The sequence below is a fragment of the Staurois parvus genome, unplaced genomic scaffold, assembly GCF_062004578.1.
Source record: "Staurois parvus isolate SC_StPar_1 unplaced genomic scaffold, SC_StPar_1.0 ptg000031l, whole genome shotgun sequence".
Lineage (NCBI taxonomy): Eukaryota > Metazoa > Chordata > Amphibia > Anura > Ranidae > Staurois > Staurois parvus.
Window position 1 is genome coordinate 18,128,618 of NW_028317827.1, and position 19,553 is coordinate 18,148,170.

The window sequence follows — 19,553 nt, forward strand, 5'->3', positions numbered from 1 at the left end:
AGTCCACCCTGTCAAAAGCTTTTTCAACGTCAATCGACAGGATGATGGTCGGCAGCTTTTCTCTCCTTGTTTTTTGTAAAAGCAGTGTTCTTAGGCCATTATCCCTTCCTTCTCTGCCTGGGACAAAACACACCTGATCTAAATGTATCCATTCCGGCATCAACTCCTTTAACCTGGTAGCTAATACTTTCGCAAAGAGTTTTGTGTCTGTATTTAATAATGCTATGGGTCTATAACTGGCGCATTGTGAACAATCCTTCCCCTCTTTAAGAATACTTGTTTTATGCACTTGGAGCGATTCTTCTCTTATTCCCATTCCTTCTCCTACGGCATTCATATATGTACAGAGTTTAGGGGTCAATAGATCTTTAAACTTGTTGTAATACCCCACCATGTACCCATCGGGTCCTGGACTTTTTCCTTGCGCTGTATCCTTCAGAGCCGTACTTATTTCATCCTGGGAGATTGCTCGTTCTAGGGATGCTAACTTTTTCTCTGATATTTTTGGCAGGTCTGCTGCCGCTAGTATTCCCACCTTTTCCCTCACTTTTCTTCCTCTGTTACCTTCTGGTTCTTGGGGTTCACATCATACAGCCTACTATAATATTTCTGGAATATTTGTGCAATATCAGTGGTGGAATATACCAGTTCTCCTTTTTCCCCTTTTTTTTTTTATTTTTTCGATATAGTTAATAGATTTCTTTTCCTTCAGTCTTTTCATCAAATATTTTCCTGGTTTATTCCCCCACTGATATCTTTCCTTTGAGACCCTATTAAAAATCTTCCTCGTTTCTTGTTCCAACAGGTACTTTAACTCTTCTCTTTTAAGGATGGTCTTCTGATGTATCTCTGTATCTTGTCTCTTTTTATGTTCCTGTTCTAATCTATATAACTCTGTCAACTCCTTTATTTTTTCTCTCACGATCTTTCTTTTTTTTGGTCCCTGCGGCTATCAAAAATACCCTGATGTAAGCCTTATGTGCCTCCCAGATAGTAGCCACAGAGACTCCCTCTATTTCATCCCTCAACCTTTTCTCTATTTCAGGTTCCTGTATAAGCATCTCATTTAATCTCCACATAGCCCTCTTATTCCCATCCTCTCCTACCTGTAGTCTCACTGTGACAGGTACATGATCCAAGATAGACATAACTTCTATATTAGATTTAACCAAAAAGTCCAGTTGTCTATTCTCGACCATTATATAATCTAAACGTGAATACTATCTATGCGCTACAGAGAAGAAGGTTTAATCTCTTTCTCTGGGATGTTTCACCCTCCATGTATCTATTAATTGACTTTGATGTAACATCTTTTTTAATCTTAATTTTTTTCCTCCTCCTTTCTGCGCATTTGAAGTCGTATCCATCCATGGATCCAAACATAAGTTAAAATCCCCTGCCAGGATCAAACTACCCCTCTTAAAGTCCATCATTTTCCCCAACACTCCCTGCAAGAATACTTCTGGGGTTTGATTCGGACAGTAGATGTTAACCAATGTATAGTTTTGTCCCTACACTTTCCCTCTTACACACAAAAACAACCTTCTGGGTCTACCAATTTCCCCTCCACATCAAAGCCCGCACTCCTCGAGATCCCGATCGCTACTCCCTTAGCCCTCTTTATTGGTGAGTCTGCATAGTACCAGGTTGGGTAATACCTCGAATATAACTTAACATTGGATTCATATATTAAATGTGTCTCTTGTAAAAACACTACATCTATAGAATGTTAGTGGATTTCTCTGAGTATCTTATGCCTTTTAGTGGGAGAATTTAAACCTTTCACATTATAGGTCATGAGATTAATCCCGCTGATACCCATTTGATGTTTCTCTTTTCATTCCGCGTTTCTGTTCAAAGGAAAGGGGATATGTACAACTTAAATCATGGACCTTCTTCTTCTGTCCCAATCTGAGACTCGTGTCCCGATTCATATCCTAAGGGGGGTCTGGGTGCTACTCAGGGTACCTAGTATTCAGATGTCTCCGGGTCTCATGGTCTCCCAGGGTTTCAGCCTTTTTTGGGCCGGTGGGGCGTCTAGCCCCGTGTGTGCAGTCCCTCCCGGGGTCCTTCCGTGCTCAATCCTTCAGGCACCTCCACCTTCCAACTCTCTTCACGCTCCTCCAGCCTCCAGGGAGTGCCTCTGTCAGCGAGCGCCGGACCCACCGGCAACTCCGGGATCACAGCCCCACGCTGCCGTAGTACCGCCCTGTTCACCGGGCTCACCACCACCGCCGGCCGCCACGTGATCCTCACCAGCACCGCCCACACCTCTCAGACCCCCGACTAGAGCCACTGAACTTAACAGGTAGGCTCACGGGGGTACCATCCAGGGAAGTCCGGCACAGGCCAGATCTGCATGGTGGGCATCAGGAGCTCCTATGCTTAACAGCCTCCTGGCACCATGTTCAGGGGATGACAGTATTTCTCATGTCACTCTCATCTAGGTGAGCACATTCTGTTTCTTTCAGTGGTTTACTCTTTTAGTTTTTTTTATCCCAGAGTAGGGGACTGCGGAAAAAGTGGACTTTATATTTTTATGTTTGGTTGGCTTTAAGCTGTGTATTTATCTATTTGTCTGGATTTCAGTGATAACAAACGGCATATATTTTATACAGCCATTGCTGCTTCTGCGTATTTATTGTATGACAGATTCAAGTTTACAAGCATTTTCTTTCTTCAAAGGGTAACCTTGGCACTTTCTTCATAACCAATGTCAGAATTGTGTGGCATGCCAACATGAATGACAGCTTTAATGTCAGCATTCCTTACCTGCAAATTGTAAGTTTTCCAAATATTTTTTAATTTCATGGCTTGCATAAAATAGTACACTCTGAAAAGCATGCAGCTTAGGTACTTTGCAGATTTTTATTTACCCTCCCTACTCACTTAACATCATTGCACTCCTCCCTGTCACAAATGTTATTTTTTTTTTTTAGGAACATTTCCCAGCACTTCCAGGTTTCTCGCCTAGGCAAGAGTATATCCAGTTCAACCATAAAAAAAAAAAAATATCCTGTACCCACAGTTGATCCAGAGGAAGGCAAAAAACCCAGAAAAGCATGATCTGATTTGCTCCTGCAGGGGAACAAAATTCCTTCCTGATCCCCCGAGAGGCAATCGGATATTCCCTGGATCAACTTTACCTATAAATGTTACGAACCAGTTATATTATGTGTGTCTAAGAAAGAATACAGGCCTTTTTTAAAGCAATCCACTGAGCTGACCAGAACCAGTATAATGTCCCACTCACCCATGACCTCCTTGTATCCCAACATCATGCATCCCAGGATATGTCAGGGTACTCTTTCATACACCAGTGTGTGTCATCAGAGGGCCAATTTTCCTCCTACTAGTTCCTGCAGACCGCCCACTTATGACACTGCAAGGCACATGTGTGTCATCAGGGGGCTAGATGCAAGTACCCAGAAACAACAGTGGGCCTCTGATTACGTAAGTAAAAAAATAGGAGATATGCGACCCAGAATGCAACAGTAGATCAGCGGATTGCAGCAGGACAACACTGGATTTGCTAGACCTGTGAGTATTTATCTTGAGGATAACCTATCAAATCAGGTGGGGGGAAGAGTAAAAGATGGGGAGGGCTGAAGTTCCTCCTTAATTACTAACAACATTTTAGTTAGGGTTCAGTAAGTTTTTCCAGCCAGCTATCAAACTTGAGCCAATGGTCTTTGGGCTTGAGTCAATGGAATCACTTTGACATCACTTTGACATGCTTCAGAGATCAGTCAGGATTCATTGACAGGTGCATTTGACCTGCAGTGGTCTTCTTTCTGACCTGCATTTGAACTGCTTTAAGCTGGTTTTGCTTTCCCATAGTATTGAAATGCAAAACCAGATTGAAGCAAACAAAAGCCCACCCACACAGGGCCTCACTCTCTATTTTCAAATGATAATGAAACCATTCATAACTGATTTTACCACTATTATCTATACATTCAGGTAAACATAAATAATTATACTGAGTGGGTGTCTGATAAAAGTTACACAAGTTTTTTTTTTTTTATGGAAACAGCAATCTTTATTAAAGTAGGTATAGGCAGGATCACAGAAAAAAACAACCATAATAATGTGCAACAGGACATAATAGATCACCAAAGGCCAAAGAGGTCTCAAAAATCATACAGTATTAACAGCTGCTCCAAGGAAAGAGCATGGGTATCAGGTACACAATATTCTTGTAAATTAAAAATGTGAGGAAGGAGTGCACAAGGCAGATAAGATTGGACTTTGAGTTATTCAAAGAGAAAACTACTGCGGTGTGGTATAATCACATGCATGTTGTGGTGGACTGCAGCCAACGATCCCAAAACTTGTACTTTAATGGGCAACCCCTATGGATGTATAGAAATTTCTTGTAGGGCAAAGTATTATTTACTTCACAGATCCAGGCTCTCAGTTTTGGTATTGTCCACATCCACTGTCTTGCTATCAATTTCCTAGCTGTAAATAAAGGAAAACCCCTCTCTGAGGATTGTAGAACTAAAGGGAGGAGGTACATACAGTTGCAAGAAAAAGTATGTGAACCCCTTGTGATTACGTGGAGTTTTGCATGAATTGGGCATAAAATGTGCTCTGAACGTCATCTAAGTCACAACAATAGAAGAACACAGTCTGCTGAACATAATACTACACAAACATTAGATGTTGCCATGGTTTAATTGCACATAACATGTAAACATTCACAGTGCAGGGAGGAAAAAAGTATGTGAACCATTGGACTTAATAACTGGTTGACCCTCCTTTGGCAGCAATAACCTCAACCAAACGTTTCCTGTAGTTGCAGATCAGACCTGCACAATGATCTGGAGTAATTTTGGACCACTCCTCTTCACAAAACTGTTTCAGTGTAGCAATATTCTTGGGATGTCTTGTGTGAATCGCTCTCTTAAGGTCATGCCACAGCATTTCAATCGGGTTGAGGTCAGGACTCTGACTGGGCCACTCCAGAAGGCGTATTCTGTGCTGTTGCAGCCATTGTTTTGTTGAATTACTTGTATGCTTTGGGTCATTGTCCTGTTGCATCACCCATCCTCTGCGGGGCTTCAGTTGACGGACAGATGGTCGTACGTTTTCCTGCAAAATGTCTTGATAAACTCTGGAATTCATTTTCCTATCAATGACAACAATCCGTCCAGGCCCTGAGGCAGCAAAGCAGCCCCAAACCATGATGCTCCCTCCGCCATGTTTTACAGTGGGGATGAGGTTTTGATGTTGGTGTGCTGGGCCTTTTTTTCTCCACACATAGTGTTGTGTGTTCTTCCCAAACAACTCAATCTTGGTTTCATCTGTCCACAGTATATTTTGCCAGTAGTGCTGTGGAACATCCAGGTGCTCTTTTGCAAACTTCAAACGTGCTGCAATATTCTTTTTGGACAGCAATGGCTTCCTCCGTGGTGTACTCCCATGTACTCCATTCTTGTTTAATGTTTTCCTTATTGTAGATGTGTCAACAAAAATGTTAGCATGTGCCAGAGATTTCTGTAGGTCTTTAGCTGACACTCTGGGATTCTTCTTTACCTCATGCAGCATTCTGCGCTGTGCTCTTGAAGTCATTTTTACAGGACGACCATGCCTAGGGAGAGTAGCAACAGTGCTAAACTTTCTCCATTTGTAGACAGTCTGTCTTACCGTGGACACATGAACATCAAGGCTTTTGGAGATACTTTTGTAACCCTTTCCAGCTTTATGCAAGTCAACAATTCTTGATCGTAGGTCTTCTGAGAGCTCTTGTCTGCGAGGCATGGTTCACATCAGACAGTGCTTCTTGAAACCAGTAAACCCAAAACAGGTGTGTGTTTTTTAAGGGCAGGACAGCTGTCAGCAACACATCCAATATCATCACACTGATTGGAGTCAAGGTTGGCTCACTCCTGGCTCCAATTAGCTCTGGGAGAAGTCACTAAGCTAGGGCCTCACATACTTTTTCCTCCCTGCACTGTGAATGTTTACATGTTATGTGCAATTAAACCATGGCAACATCTAATGTTTGTGTATTATTATGTTCAGCAGACTATTTTCTTCTATTGTTGTGACTTAGATGACGTTCAGAGCACATTTTATGCCCGATTCATGCAAAATCCACGTAATCCCAAGGGGTTCACATACTTTTTCTTGCAACTGTAGTAGCTATCAACAATAGTGGTTCCCCAGAAAAACAAATCTTTCTTGAGGATCTAAAACAGATCTCCACAGCTCAAACAAGTGGATTTTGGGATAAGGACGGAAAATCCTTGGGAATGAGTCCTGTAAGTTGAGTGAAAGGCCCAGCCTATCCAGGGCCATGTAAGATCCATTTGTAAGCGGCCCTTCACATGGGTTTCTACCAGGACCAAGATGTCCTCACATTGTTTTATAAGGAAAGAGAAAATTGCAGATCTCTTCACCTTGTCCCTGATACCATGGACAATCCACGTAAGAAATTTTAGGGAGGCCATGGTCGTAGTAACAAAGCATGAATGCTGGGGGAGATCCCTCTACCCTCGGAGTCAGCACACCAGTGCACAATGGACAATTAAGTTACCGAAGTGCAAACAAATACATAAAGATACAGTTAAGCCACCAAATAGGAGTAGTTATGCCTGTTACAAGTAGGTTATAGAATCCCTTATACCCTGCCCTACACCCCCCAAAACAGCCAATGAAAGAAAAAGTCCATCCTGAGAAAAAAAATGATCAGGAACAATCCGACATCTTTGTTGCAGTGGATCAGACACTCCCATTAACATGAAACAGTAATGACCAGTGGATGGACAGTAAACCAAACAAGTCACAACAATGAATGTTCTGGGAGGGAAAGGGGGTTGAAAATTAGCTGACCAGCAAAGCACATCATAGGACTTTTGCCTGTGCTGAGAAACAGACAATCTGTGACAGCCAATAGTGGGCCCTTCAGGGACCCTCCACTATTTGTGGAGAGGAGGAAAGGAAAAAGTTCGAAAGAAGAGGAAGGGAAGGTAGGGATGAAACAAGGAACCCATCAGTAACTGTTCTCTCTGAGTCAAGGCACAAAAGCAGTGGCCACATAGAAGATGAGAGGCAATCTTCATCACTTACAAGCAGTGGATAGAAGTGTGGAGATCAGGAAGCTTCTCTACCACTCTGTGTTCCAGCTGGTCAGCACTGGCTCAGGATCATCAAGGAAATGTACCCTTTCATCCCCTTCCACTCGCAGAGGGCAGGAAACAGCATGGAAAACTTGAGGTGCTGAATCATGAGGCAGCATTTAGCTGCCGTGAAGCTCTTATGCTGGCGTTGGAAGACCACCAAAAAGTCCAAAAATACAGCTATCTTCACATTCCCAAAAGGAATATTGCCCTCCAACCTTGTGAGGCAGAGCTCCCAATCTTTATATTTCAAAAGCTTGACAATAAATGTACAAGGAGGTGCCCCCTGAGGTGGAGATCTTGCCGTAATGCGGTGCACCCTCTCCACCATGAATGTGGGAGAGAAGGCCTCCCAACCAAACATACAGACCAGGAGGTGAAGGCCGATATTTTTGAGCCCTCCGCTCCCTCAGGCAGTCCTATAAATTGCAAATTACTGCTGCGTAGCCTGTTTTCCAAATCATCCTGCTTTTGTAAAAGCTGTCTCACCTACTGCTGGAGTCAATCTGAGACATCTTGAAATAGGGGAAGAGCCTCCTCCATGCTACGGAGTCTAGTCTCTGATTCTTTGAGTTGGTCTCTAAGCATTTGCAGATCTTGATGTATGAGTGAAATGTCCACTTTCACCTCCTCTATTTTAGTAGGTAATGTAGTTTGGCAAGATGAAATGGCCCCCAAGATCTTCGCTGTCTCATTTCCTGCAGGATCTGACTCATCAGATGAAGCACTGTCATGTTTTCTGGGAGGTTCCTTGTCTTGCCGCTGGAATCTATCCAATTTAGAGCTAGAATCTGTGACTTTTCTCAGGGATGGCATGGCAAGCTTGGTCACAGGAGCCACAGGGGACACAATGAGATGGAACAGAGGACTGTGGGGTTCCAGAATAAGCAATGCAGGATATCGTACTAGCAAGCTCTTCACTATAGCATGATACTCCATGCTGCTCCTGGCCACGCCTCCCTAATCACACATGAGTTTTACTATGATTGTATAATCTTCATTAGTTCCATTAACAATCAACTATATAGTCTGAGGACCTAAGAAAACAATATATTTGATTTATATCCATTCAAGTGGCTTTTGTCCACCTAGTTGATGTTAAAACATAACTTCAAGTTTTATCTTATTTAGGTTTTTTGGTATTTTGCAGTTTCATCATAATATTTGATTGCAATTATTTATTACTTGTGATGTGGTTCTATTTGCCTTGTGTTTAGTTGGGATATGATCTTGCTTTAAAAAAGAGTGGTAACCCCATACTGTGAAATTAAAATTCTAAATATGCATCTTTTAATCACAAATCAAGTTCACCATTTACTACATTTTATCAACATTCCACTCTTTCTCCTACAATGGGCACTTGAGCATCAGAACTGAATGATGGAGCAATTTCAGAAGGTGGCCTGGTCTAATGAATAGCATTTTCGTTTACATTATGTGCATGGCTGATTGTGTGTACGTCTCTTTCCTGCAGAAGGGATGAAGTGTGGGAAGAGGGCAAGCCAGTGGTGGCAGTGTGATGCTTTGGGCAATGTTCTTCTGGGAAACCTTGTGTCCTGCAATTCATGTGATTGTTATTTGACATGTACTACCTACCTAAACATTGTTGCTGACCAAGTACACTTCATTGTCGAATCGGTACTCCCTGATGGCAGTGGCCTGTAACATTGCAAATTTGGCCTCCAAATTCTCCAGATCTCAAGCCAACTGAGCATCTCTGGGATGTGCTGGAAAAACATGTACGATCCATAGAGACCCCATCTCTCAATTTACATGATTTTAATTATCCGCTACTGATGGCTTTGTGTCAGATACCACAGCATACCTTTAGAGGTCTAGTGGAGTCCAAGTCTCGACGGGTCTGGGCTGTTTTGGCAGCAAAAGGAGGACCTGCTCAATATTAGGTGGATGGTCATAAAAGTATGGCTGATCACTGTTTATTCTTTTCTCAATTTAAAAGAAGAGCGTAAAAACTAAAACTGCCAATGGTATGAGAGTTTACAGATTTCCTTGTCTGTCATTGATAGCTAAAAAGTTGTGTATGCTTAGTAGTGAAATATTAAGATATTATTAAAAAAATCACTTGTTAAAAAAAACTATTAATAAATTACTATTTCATTTCCTTTCTCTAAATAGCGCTCCATTAAGATCCGAGACTCCAAGTTTGGTTTAGCACTGGTTATTGAAAGCTCCCAACAGGTAATAAATATTTTAAAGTTCAAACATATTCAGGCAGTGGTGTAAAATCCAATAACAGTAATGCCAAATGTTCTTCATATGTTTTCTTTTCCCATTGCATAAGTCTACATGCTTTTAATATCTGTTTGACAGTGCAGTGTTTGTTAACAGTGAATGTGAACCTGATAGTTTTAGTGCTGTTGGCCAGCATCTGCAAGGGGCCTCCATGTAAAATGTGTTTTATTGACTGCAGATGATTTATTTTAAAGTATAATGTAAGTAAGGGTGGGTACTACAGTATGTTTAAATGGTTAGTTTGCCTTTTCACACAAAATTAAAATGTGCACTAACCACCCTCCCCGCCCCTCCAGTTACCGCTGCATGTACCTTTATATGATCCTTATTTTCCACTGCCCCCTTCAGCCAGTATAGGGGTCGGCATTGTAAAACATTTCTACACAGCACCAGAAGCTGCATTACGGCACAGTGTGAGCAGTGGCAAGTGGTCATTGGTTAATGCTGCACCTTCCCTTCTTCTCACAAAAGTATTTTCACACAGTACAGATCTACTCTGATCAGCTCTGTGCACTCTCTGTGATCTGAGCTGTCTGATGGTGGCTCAGTTCACAGCCATTCACTGGCACACTGGCCCTGTCTGTGTTTTTGAAGTGCCTTTGTAAACACTCAAACATCCACCACATGTTGCATAATCTATGAAGCTCAGTACAAAGCTACATCTACAATCAATGTCCATGTACAATATAACATTGCACAGTGTGGCTTAACTGGGTTCCCAGAGAGATGGACTCAGCACAACCACTTCATATATAAAAGGAAAAAGGCTAGCAAACTGATGTGCTTGCATCAGTGATTTACTGTCTCTAATTATCCTATTACAACAAAGAAGCAAATGTATATAATAGACCAACAGTTAACATGTCGTATACATTATACTAATTCTACCCCTCAAGGGCATTCCTCTACCGTGTCTGATGTCTCTATCCATCTAGACCATATTTGCATAATTATTTTGGGCATTCCCTAGCCTCATAGGTCATCTCATATAAAGGGACAATAAAATTAACCAACTTTTTCCAGCCTACCAAGCCAAGAACATAAGTTTGTATCCAATTTAACACAATTCGTTTAAGTACAAAAAAAAGTCTCAAAGTTTTTCTATCATTATTCATAATATCATCCTCAATTACCCCCAGAAAGCAAATTAATGGGCTACATATATTTAGAAAATCAGAAATGATAGATATAAACTGAGTAACTTGTGACCAGAGTGGCCGAACCTTTTCCAGTCCCACACCATGTGACGGAAGGATCCCTCGGCTGCTAAACACTTGACAGGTCGCAGTGTCTCATTTGCCCATCTTGAATAAATGCAATGGTGTATAATACATAATAACATAGCTGTATCATTTTATCCTTGGAGGAGATGACAGTAGCTACATATGAATTGAGTACCTCCAACTACATCTCTTTCGTCAGGTCTGGTATAAATGCATCCCTCTGTTCCCTAGTCCTATGACTACTATCTTTCAAAGTCAGTGTTGAATAGTAACTAGATTTTTTTATTTTTATTTATTTCAGGTACTTATATAGCACTGTCAATTGTACATTCAAATTAGTCCCTAACCCTCAAGGGGCATATAATCTAAGGTCCCTAACTTAAATTCATATATGCACATACTAGGGCCAATTTAGACAGGATCCAATTAACCTGCCAGCATGTCTTTGGAGTGTGGAAAGAACCCAGAGTACCCGGAGGAAACCCACGCAGGCACAGGGAGAACATGCAAACTCCAGGCAGGTGGTGTTGTGGCTGGGATTCGAACCAACGACCCTAGTACTGCCAGGCAGAAGTGCTAACCATTTAGCCACTGTGCTAGATACCTATTTATTATGTTCTGACCTTAACAGAAGAGTTTCTAATTCACTCAACCATTTTTTAAAGGTACAGCAGTAACTCTATCATTTTAAGACATACGGTAGTAGTAAGATGACTAATGTAGTCAAGCACTATCAGAATGGAAACAGAAAAGTAGGTTGCTGAATAATGTGCACTGATTACCGTTTGCAGGATTTGAGTAGGTATTTGGAAGCAGAGATTAGAATCTTGTGATGTCGTAGAAATAGTAAATGTTTGTCCTGTACTGTGGAATTCAGTTGTTTAGTCTAGCCGTTCTCAACCGGGGAGCCGCCTGAGGTCCACAGGGGTGCCGTGGCATCCTGGTAGAGAAAAGCGGTCAGATGAGCCTGAGCTCAGCTATGAGGGAGCTCGGTCAAGCTAAGCAAGGTGAAAGGAGGGGAGTGTGTGTTGTGCTGTCTGCCTCCCCCTAGAGTGCTATACCCGGTGTGTGAGGGAATGTACTGTACTACAAATTTTAAAGGGCTGTATATACACTCACCAGCCACCTTATTAGGTACACCTGTTCAATTGCTTGGTAACACAAATTGCTAATCAGCCAATCACATGGCAGCAACTCAATGTATTTAGGCATCTAGAAATGGTGAAGACGACTTGCTGAAGTTCAAACCGAGCATCAGAATGGGGAAGAAAGGGAATTTAAGTGACTTTGATTGTGGCATTGTTGTTGGTGCCAGACGGGCTGGTCTGAGTATTTCAAAAACTGCTGATCTACTGGGATTTTCACACACAGGCATCTCCAGGGTTTACAGAGAATGGTCAGAAAAAGAGAAAACATCCAGTGAGCTGCAGTTGTGTAGATGAAAATACCTTGTTGATGTCCAAGGAGAATGGGCAGATTGGTTCGAGATGATAGAAAGGCATGCTATCATGTCAATAAGGACCAGAATCTCTGAGGAGATTCCAATCTATGCCATGAAGAATTAAGGCAGTTCTGAAGGCAAAAGGGGGTCGAACCCGGTACTAGCAAGGTGTACCTAATAAAGTGGCCGGTATATGTGTGTGTGTTTGTACATGTTTTTGTGTGTACATGTCCATGTACGTGTTTGCATGTGTGTGTGTATACGTATATACATGTGTTTGTGTGTGTATGTGTTTGTACATGTGACCCCCCTATTGTACTATCAGAACTGCTTTTTTTTATCATTTGTAATAGCAGCAAGTACTGCCGCTCCTCTGAAAAGCAATCCATGCTCAGATTATTTTTCACAGGAATTTGACAGACAATGAGGAGACAATAAGTTGACTCCTCAATACCTGTTTTAACCCCATAAATTCAGCAACATCACACCGCAACTGTGTGCAATGCAGCCCCATTCCTCTTTGGGTATACTTTCAGCTGTGCCCCAGCCTGCATACATCCCCAGTTGCTATCTCTGTAGCTAAAGAGGGAGCAGTTGGGGGTGGTAAAAACAGCTCAACTGCATGGTTTTACTGCCCTCCAACCTCACGTGTGAAAAAGCCCTTGGTTCACATCTGTGTGTCTGTGTACAGGGCAGGCCATTCATTTCATTTTCAGAGATGCAGGGAAAGAAGTCCCTGGCCCTTTTTTTTTTTTTTTTTTAAACATACCGCGTTTGCCAATTTGTGGGGTACCATTAAGGATTAATGGCACCCCCAAAGAGCAGAACATTTGTCTGTGTGTCAGGAACGAGTAGGATTTTGCATGTGTTCCGTGACACACCATAACATGAATCAAGCTGTAGTATGGGGTGCGTCGGGACTGAAAGTACTTTTCAAGTGTGCCTCGACTTGAAAAAGGTTGAGAAACACTGGTCTACTTCTGTATTTTCAGGGAGTTAAGCCATACACAAAGGTAAACTGTTGATTGATCCAAGTATTTCTAATGTGACCATAAAACACAAAGCATAAACACTCACATCTCCAAATACCTGGAGCAAGCAAGAATCTAACCTAGCCCAAGCTGCCAGGGATTCTACATTCATCTTTCATACACACAAATCCCTGACAGTGTTACAGTTTGTTCTAACTCCTCCCACATTTTCTGATCAACTTAGTCTGCATGTAAATGTAAAGATATAAAACAATGTAAAATGGAATTAATTAAACAAAAAATTAATTAATTAAACAAAATTACAATTAATACTCACTGCAGTGATCTGTATACATATTTTCAGTAGCCTTTATAGTAGCTATAAGCAAAATTCTTAAAATTAATGTTAGATACAGTCTATGAATAACATTATATAGCAGATTTCTTATTTTCTGAGTCCCCCTATAATATAGTTATATTGCCTGTTGATTCTACAGATAGATCTGTTAGGCCTTGTGCACACAGAATTTTAACTCTAGCTCTGGCAAGAATCCAGCAATTCCTGCGGCTTGATTTACAGATGCTTGCAAAGAGCTGTGGTTGCTCAGCCCCTAGAAAGCAATGACAAGCTGACAGTGGCCGCATCTGTCTGCCAGTGTTCAGATGTAATTGCACATGGAGCGATTACCTGCAGTTAGTGACAGATATTTACTCCTGGTTGCAAACAGCTTGTGTTCTGGAGCAATCATCTGTCCCTAATCACAGGTAATCTCTCCATATATATCCCAACAATTGCATGCATCTGTGAAGCCAGCCACAGGCATGAGTTGGATTTTTACCACCACAGCTGAAGTTTAACCATTTGAGCTCCGGAAGGTTTTACCCTCTTCATGACCAGGCCATTTTTTTGCTATTTAGGACTGCACTACTATATTGGTAATTCCTATGGGGGGCACTCGGCAGTGGGGAGGAGCTAGGAGTGCCAGCGGGGGACTAGAAAAGAGAAGGATTGAGGCTGCTCTGTGCAAAACCATTGCACGGAGCAGATAAGTATGACATGTATGTTATTTTAATTTTTTTTTAAATGAACTTTTAATATCACTTTAAACACCATGTGAATGAGGCCTTATTTTTCCACTTAGCATACTAAGCTGTCCAGCAAAAGTGGAAGTTGGAGGGGATTAAAAAACCATATTACACTGGCAGGTTGCTTCTAATAATCACCTTTTATTTGTATTTTTCCCGAAGTAAAAAAATATTGCTGTAACTGCATAAAGTGATATTAAAGGTTTGTTTTTTGGAAGTGTTCTTTTTTTAAAAAAATAACAAACGTGATACTTCCCTGCTCTGTGCAATGGTTTTGCACAGAGCAGCCCTAATCCTATTTTTTTTCGTGTCCTCCACTGGCACTCCTGGCACTACACTTGGCTTTGACACCCCCCCCCCGTCCTCTGCCTGTTTTTCAAAGCTTTTGTATTTTTTTAATGAGCTTACATAATACCAAGCAGTATGTGATTGCACAGTAGGATGGGGGAGGGGGGGGCAGCAGCTGGAAAGGACTCTGCAGCTGAAAAAGCTAACACCAAAGTGTCCAGCATCAGAGCTCCCAAAATGTAGCTGTCCTCCCGAAGTCCAAAAGAAGTGAGATGTAAATGTAAGAGACAAGTCCAAGAGGTGTCATGCACACCGTTGCATATTTTACAAAGTGTCTGAATTCTTTTCCTGCCTTTAAAAATTGTTAGCTGCAGTTGGGCTTAAAGGTGGAACTAAAGCCTGTATTATGGTGGGCGGGATTTTGCAATAGTGGGTATTTATTTTGTTTGTCTTTTACTTAAAATGGAACTAAACTGAATCTGAGAACCATAAGCTGAAAACACAGTTTAATTCATTTTTAATAGTTAAAGCAAACTCTCCCATCCATCCTTGTCCCATGCTTTATTTTGGTGAGAAATCACTTTGGAAAACATCCCCATAGCTTTTTAAGCCATGGCCATCTTAAGTAAGGGAAGATGACTCGTGTAGCATTTACTTCCTGAAATCCATCTGCAGACAGGAGAGTGTGCTTAAGTTAGAGAGTCCCTCCTCCAGATGAAAGAAAACAATTGCACATCAAGGCTTCTGGGATATATGACATCATTTTGGTCTAGGCCAGAAACAAGAAAGCAACTGAAGAAATGCAAAAATAAAGTTTAAAACAAATATAATATACCTTCCTATTTACTAATGCTAGCAGCAGATGAATTAAAATGTTTATTGAGAGTTTTGTTCCACTTTAAAGCCCATTTAAAACTATGCTTGTGTCCTTCTAAGACTACCCTGCACACAGGGTGAAAATGCTGCTATGTGATTTTGCTGCAGAATGAACCTGTTACAGGGGTGGACTCAAAATGAAGATGCTGTTTTAATGCTATATATGTAATTTTGTATTTTGTCTATAGTTGCACTGAATGCTGAAGAAAACTGCAATGTTCTTGAAATGTAACACTGTTTCATATTATTGTGTTATTTGTCTTCTCTTGAAAATCAGAGTGGTGGCTATGTACTTGGCTTTAAGATTGATCCAGTGGAGAAACTGCAGGATTCGGTAAAAGAGATAAACTCTCTGCACAGAGTCTACTCTGCAAGCCCTATATTCGGAGTTGACTATGAAATGGAGGAGAAGGTAATTTTTCAAGGCTATTGAAACATTTTGTACAAGTATGCATTTTAAGAGGCTTGACTAAGATTTTGATGTCACATGGCCACATCTGTAAAAATATTTGCATGTAACAGATGAACAAAAAATGTCCTTATTAAAGGACAGCTAGTGCAAAATAGGCACTTTCTGTTCACAGCTCCTTAACCACCTCCCGTCCGGCCGTTGTATGTAAACGGCCGGACGGTGGCAGTGCAGGGGCGGGTGGCCGTTTATAAACGCCTCCCCGCCCCTGTTTATGCACGCTCCCTGGGAGCTCGCAGCACTGCGATCTGGTGCCTGCTTTGTCAGTGGAACACCGATCATTGTACGGGACATCTGTGCGAGGTCCCGATCATGTGATCACTGATTGACCAATCAGTGATCACATGCAGAGTAGTAAGCAAGATGTCACTTCTGACATAACTGGTTACCACATGTGAAATCTGTGAATGATCACAGAGCTCACATGGTACAAGGCTATTCACAACAGCCTTGTACCATGTGACAAGCTGTGACCAATCACAGCTCACACAGTAGTTCTCAATGGCTGCCAGAATGCAGCCAGAGAGAAGGAGAAATGATTGCTTTTGCAGCCTTTATGGGTGTAAAAGCAATCAGTGTAAAAAAAAAAAAAAAAATCTTCATCACCCCTACAAGTAGTACAGTGTCACCATTGTGGTTTTGGGGTGGCACCATTCAGTTGAAGATATAATTTTTGTCACACCCATTTAAAGCATTATTGCCGCTACATGTGTGCACACTCCTCCACTTGCCTTTGCAACAAAAGGGGGTGGTAAAACGAACACTCTGCTACTTGTTAAGTAAAAGTTAATGCAACAGTTTGTTCAGTATACCCCCTATGCCCTATTGTGTGTAAACCAAGGGAGAAAGGTGGCATACTACAAGCTATACAACATGAAACAAATCCCACATTTTTTACCATGCCCACTTTCAGGCCACACCCATGAATGTTCTGCACATTAGCCCCCTCAATTATACTCCCAGCTCTCATTGTAAAAAAATGAGACAAAGATAAATAATTTTAGAACTTTTTCCACCTTTTAATGTAACATATAAACTGTACAACTCAGTAAACTCAGAAAAACAAACTGAAATCTTTCAGGGTGGGGGGAGTAAACATAAAAAAACTAAAATAATGTGGTTGCATAAGTGTGCACACCCTTTTATAACTGGGGATGTAGCTGTGTTCAGAATTAAGCAATCACATTTAAAATCATGTTAAATAGGAGTCAGTACACACCTGCCATCATTTAAAGTGCCTCTGATTAACCCCAAATAAAGTTCAGCTGTTCTAGTAGGTCTTTCTTGACATTTTCTTAATCGCATCCAACAGCAAAAGCCATGGTCCGCAGAGAGCTTCCAAAGCATCAGAGGGATCTCATTGTTAAAATTTATCAGTCAGGAGAAGGGTACAAAAGAATTTCCAAGGCATTAGATATACCATGGAACACAGTGAAGACAGGCATCCTCAAGTGGAGAAAATATGGTGCAACAATGACATTACCAAGAACTGGACGTCCCTCCAAAATTGATGAAAAGAGCAGAAGAAAACTGGTCTGGGAGGCTGCCAAGAGGCCTACAACAACAGTAAAGGAGTTGTATCAATTTCTGGCAAGTACTGGTTGTGTGGTACATGTGAATACAATTTCCCGTATTCTTCATATGTTTGGGCTATGGGGTAGAGTGGCAAGACAGAAGCCTCTTCGTACGAAGAAAATCATCCAAGCCTGGCTAAAATTTGCAAAAACATTTCTGAAGTCTCCAAAAAGCATGTGGGAAAATTTGTTTTTGGTCTGGTGAAACCAAGTTTGAACTTATTGGCCATAATTCCAAAAGATATGTTTGGCGTAAAAACAACACTACACATCACCAAAAGAACACCATACCCACAGTGAAGCATGGTGGTGGCAGCATCATGCTTTGGGGCTGTTTTTCTTCAGCTGGAACTGGGGTCTTAGTCAAGGTAGAGGGAATTCTGAACAGTTCCAGATACCAGTCAATATTGGCACAGAAGCTTCAGGCTTCTGCTAGAAAGCAGGACGTGAAGAGAAACTTCATCTTGCAGTATGACAACGACCCAAAGCATACATCCAAATCAACAAAGGAATGGCTTCACCAGAAGAAGATTACAGTTTTGGAATGGCCCAGCAAACCTGAATCCGATCAAAATTCTGTGGGGTGATCTGAGGAGGGCTGTGCACAGGAGATGCCCTCACAATCTGACAGATTTGGAGTATTTTTGCAAGGAAGAGTGGGCAAATATTGCCAAGTCAAGATGTGCCATGCTGCTCGACTCTTACCCAAAAAGACTGAGTGCTGGAATAAAATCAAAAGGTGCTTCAACAAAGTATTAGTTTAAGGGTGTGCACACTTATGCAACCATATTATTTCAGTTTTTATTTTTACTTCCCTCCACCTAAAAGATTTCAGTTTGTTGTTCAACTGAGTTGTACAGTTTATAGGTTACATTAAAGGTGAAAAAAGTTCTGAAATTATTTATTTTTTCATTTTTGTACATCACAGAAGCCTGACATTTTAACAGGGGTGTGTAGAATTTTTTATATCCACTGTAATTAAAGATGAAAACGTTTATTGAAGCTATTAGTCAGCATGATGATGGTGTAAAGAGGGAATTAGGGATGACAAAAAATAAACAGATTCAAAATATAAATAAATGCGGCGCTGCCAATAGAGATTAAGTGTGCCACACTCCATTCGTGATGGTGGCCCCCAAATAAATGTGACCTTTATATAACATAAAAACTTAAAGTGTACCCCTCCGTGTATCCCTATGACAGGGGGAAATATGACATTCTTATATATCGTGTGCTTAGACCAATGCTTTAAGCCTGTGCTATATTAGTGAAGTAATGTGCAAAAAAAAAATCATGAACATCAATGCTCCCAAATTAAACCAATATCAGTCAAACATATTAATATTAATATACATAAATCTAGTGCACTTAATACAAATTTTAAAGTCCCAGTGCACCACTTTCCACATCCAAATAATTAAAGTCCCAATGTGAAACACTCTACCCCACATGGGACAGGGTCACTTGGGTGATGTCGCTGGGTGGCCCCGCCCCTTACCTATTTAAGAACTGTCAAACCACCAGAGCAGACAGATGGCTGGAAGCCATCGTCAGAAGCGGAGCCTTTTTTTTTTTTTTTTAAATTCTTTTTTTTGCGAGTCGGCAGCGGTGGCGGGCATCGTGATTGACGTTGAATCCACTGCGGGGGACATTATTTTAGTTTTTTCTTTTAATAAAGGACTTGTCAAAGACCGTGTCCTGTCTTTTTTCACAATTTTTTCACACATTCAGCTGTCAGTGGGGAACTCTGCTGACAGCTGAAACATTAACACATGGTTGTCACTACACTACTAAAATACCACATGACTTTATAAAATAACTCATGTGGTATTTTAGTAGCGTTCACTTTTTTCTGACCTCAGGAACAGATTAATTGGTTTTCAATGCATTCCTATGAGAAACGGCGTTTCGGTTTACGAATTGTTCGCTATACGAAAAGTCCTGCAGAACGAATTAAATTCGTAAGCCAAGGTACGCCTGTACTTGTATTTACACATTTGTTTGTATATACACTTGTGGTATTGCTAGTAGCAGCCAGTTTCTCTATATATTAATTATAGTCCATTGCGCAGGCTCAATTTTATATATAAGCAGATTAAGTTTCATCTGTAAGCTGCATGCCAGCAGAAACTAAGCATGGTTTTCAAAATGTATATTTTACATTAATGCTCAGCTTCAAGTGACTAAAAACTGTTAATAAAAGGGATGCCTGTAAAGAGTCAGTAAATACCTATTCCTTTGCCCA

General features: G+C 41.1%; 1 protein-coding gene across 1 annotated transcript in view; it reads left to right on the forward strand.

The window, feature by feature from the left end:
* The window catches only part of BBS5 (Bardet-Biedl syndrome 5), an 81,552-nt gene that overhangs the window by 51,781 nt on the left and 10,218 nt on the right, over window positions 1–19,553 (forward strand). The window contains exons 7-9 of the mRNA XM_089660442.1: window positions 2,686–2,781; window positions 9,264–9,326; window positions 15,543–15,677. Coding sequence (XP_089516568.1) covers window positions 2,686–2,781; window positions 9,264–9,326; window positions 15,543–15,677 — 294 coding nt within the window. The remainder of the gene's footprint in view (window positions 1–2,685; window positions 2,782–9,263; window positions 9,327–15,542; window positions 15,678–19,553) is intronic.